Below are 3275 nucleotides of genomic sequence, written 5' to 3'. Positions count from 1 at the left end.
TGCCAACAAATTACACGAGGAAGAGTTAACAGTGCTTTTTTTAGTAAAGCTGCAGCGTGAACAACTCAAGGAGTTTTGGTCTCAAGTCGCTACAAATATCCTTACTCATAGATTCGCGTGATGAATACCTGAAGAAGTCCAAGCTCAAGTCGTCCAGCACCCCTAGCCACGGAGCGACAACACCTGCACTCGGTGATGAAGCCTCGGAGAAGCCACCGTGAAACAAAGGGGGCACAACTCGTTCCTGGCAGCACACAAGCCGATTTCTCAATCTCTGAAGAAAACCCTCCGAATAAAAACAAGAAAATAAATTAAAAGGGCACAGAACAACAGCAAGAGAAGTGTGCGGATCAGAAGCAGACAGAGCCAGGTGATGTGGTTCATGGTGATGACACGAACATAGCACAGCAGGTACATGAAGAAGCTTCACAACCACCTGCAGAGGTGGGGACACAGGAGCATTCCGCTGTTGATGATTCAAGCCAACAAAACACCAGAAAGTCAGGTGAATATTTGCTCACCATGCCCATTTGATCACCATTACACTTCACACAGATATATCAGAGGAAGTGTGCTGGCTAGTGAAACGGGAAACACAAGCTATATAGATCCGGTTCACGAGTTTAAGCTTTTTGCCTGCGAGGGCGACGTTGATGAAGAAATTCTGTAATGAGGTGTTCAGGTTCTCTGCTGGGTGCATGAACAGGAGGACAAATGGCAACATACACTTTGGTGTGGGAGACACAAAGAGCGGGTACAGGCACGGTGAAGTTACCGGTGTCCACGTAGAATACCAGAGCAAGTTTGTTGATACAATCGATAACAACATCTCAAAGTACTTCCAGAAAGACAGGATCAAGATGCTAAAGAATGCATACGACCTCCAAGATTTGTGGAGGTCATTTCGCCTGAACATACAAGTCTTGGTGCATATGTGATAGAATTCGATGTTATCCCTAAGAGCACAATATGCAAATACAATGTTTATTAAATAAAGCAAATGAAGCACACCAATGAAAAATGGCAAGCAGATAAAGAGAACCACGCATAAAAACGAGACGGTGCATCTTCTAAGGATATTCTGGCAACACAGAATTCGGAACAGTGGAAAGAAGAGTATAGACGCGTTTGTAAAGATGTGAAAAAGTGGAATGAGCAGAGCAAACTGGCCGAAACTAACCAAAAAATAGGTCGTAAGCCAGATGATGAAGGCAAAAAACTAACTCATCTGATAACAGGAAGGAAAGGGAGACTCGATGATTCCTATTTTAGTTCCTACATTTTGGTGGTTAACAAAGCAGACAAAAGCCAACTTCAACATCTTGAAATTGTGAAATAAATCAATTGGTTTGCTGTCCTTGATTTTGACCCTGAATCTAACGTCTCTGGACTGTGCAGCCGTGTCCGCCCTGATAGATCACTTAATCTGCATTTTCCTTGGCAGTTTGTAGAACGTGAACATTCTGACATTGAAACATTAGCCAAGGAGCTTAACCTTCACAAGCAAACCAGCTGGATATCATGCAATGGAAGGGCAGACATAGGCAATAACAAAGCCATGGATGCAAAAGAGTTTCAGAGAAAACGTAGTGGAAACCACAGCAGGCTGGTTAGCTTGTGCCACAAGGACCTTTTGCCAAGTGGGAGATTTCTTCTTGTGTTTCTGTCCCCCATTAAAGTTGACAATTTGATTGACCCAATAATGGAAAAAAATATATACTTTCATCAGAAAATGCAGGGCCTTGCTGATAGTATGTTGATAACAGAAAACGTGGCAACATACGAGAGCTGGGCCAATCTTGCACAGACAAAAGTTGACGAAACTGACTTGGGACATAAATCAATTCGTGTTATGAGTTTAGAGCACGTAAACTCAACTATTTTCAAGATCAAAGCTGCGTCAAAAAGCACACAGCGCTTTCTGCGTACGTCCACAAGAGGCTCCTGCTGTTTAACCAAAGTGCAGGAGGAGCGCATGTCTTCCCTCACGGTTGTTTGTGAGAATGAATGTGAAGGCACTGAAGTAAAAAAAGATGAGAAAGGTTTTGACGACTTTCGAATAAGTTTTGAGGAAAACTACTACAAGGGAGGAAAAGTCTGCCCGTGGAACTTCTATTTCTCTGAAAAGCGAAGAAAGCCTTTTATCAAACGTGAGCCGTTTCGTGCTTTAAAGCAGAACGTTGAAGATGCACTTAGGTCAAAGCGATGCCTTCAAATGGTGAATTTGTTTCACCATCCTGGTTGTGGAGGAACAACACTTGCATGGCATGTCCTGTGGGAGCTCAGGAAAAGGTTTAGGTGTGCTGTGATTAAAAACAACTATGATGATCACAGAGAAATTGCACTGCTAAAGTATGCAGAGGCTGACCCTAATATCTACACCCCGGTACTTCTTCTCGCTGATGATGCTTATGATGCAGAAAGCCTCAGAAACCTGCAACACAGCATAATATCCGAGCTGTCAGATGTTCCATTTGATGAGGCACTCATTGTGATGATTAACTGCATGCGTTCACAGGCCCCTGAAGAAAGTCGAAAAGCAAGTGTTTTTGACAGTGTCATTTTAGAGCACAAAATTTCCCCAACAGAGCAAGAACGGTTTGAAAAAAAGCTTAAAGTAATGGAAAATTATTACAAAGAATGTGACAGCTTTCTTTCGTTTATGATCATTAAGAAAAATTTTGATACAAATTACATCGCAAATATGGTAAAGAATATGATGAAAGGTGCTGACTGCAACAGTGAAAATGGTAAACTTATCAGTTGCATTGTATTGCTAAACAGCTACGTAAAGAACGCATCAATACCGGTGACTCGGTGTGAGGTGATTCTTGGAATCTCAAACGTAAAATCCACATTTTGGAGAAAGCAAACTCTTGACGATGGGCTGAGCAAGCATGCTAAATTACTGCTCATTAAATGCCCCATGGATGAAGTGAATGGCACATGAATCTGTGAGAATGTCACACCCACTCGTGGCAGAGCAAGTGCTGAAAGAATTTGAAACAACTGGTGGCCCATCAAGATGTAAAATTGCGCATGATATCCTGGATGAACACTTACTTTACACGGATGGTATGGCGAGAGAATACGTGGTAAAAAATGTGAGGAGCATGTTCATCACACGCCATTGGAAAGAACAGGGTGATGAGACAGATACTCTCTTTGCACCCCTCATTGAAGATGTCATTTCAAACAAATTCAGTGCATCTCATTCAGGCCATGTGGTGCCCGGCATGGAATTGGCCAGGAATGTGCTGCTTCGTGCAGCAGCC

The 3275-nt window shown here is 42.7% G+C and overlaps 1 protein-coding gene across 1 annotated transcript; it reads left to right on the top strand.

The window, feature by feature from the left end:
• Positions 1-1357: 1357 nt before the first annotated feature.
• LOC142930552 (sterile alpha motif domain-containing protein 9-like) lies at positions 1358-3034 on the top strand. Its single transcript, XM_076073269.1, has one exon. The coding sequence runs from the start codon at positions 1559-1561 to the stop codon at positions 2948-2950; it is 1392 nt and encodes a 463-aa protein (XP_075929384.1). The 5' UTR covers positions 1358-1558; the 3' UTR covers positions 2951-3034.
• Positions 3035-3275: the final 241 nt, after the last annotated feature.

Source organism: Petromyzon marinus, chromosome 1 (assembly GCF_048934315.1).
Source record: "Petromyzon marinus isolate PM22_M1 ecotype Great Lakes invasive population chromosome 1, UKy_Petmar_22M1.pri1.0, whole genome shotgun sequence".
Lineage (NCBI taxonomy): Eukaryota > Metazoa > Chordata > Hyperoartia > Petromyzontiformes > Petromyzontidae > Petromyzon > Petromyzon marinus.
Note: the sequence above shows the minus strand (reverse complement) of the source record. Positions and strands in the feature narration are given on the sequence as shown.

What these genes read in the sequence shown, in the direction of transcription:
- LOC142930552 (XM_076073269.1), top strand. Translation starts at nt 1,559, where the DNA reads ATGGATGCAAAAGAGTTTCAGAGAAAACGTAGTGGAAACCACAGCAGG.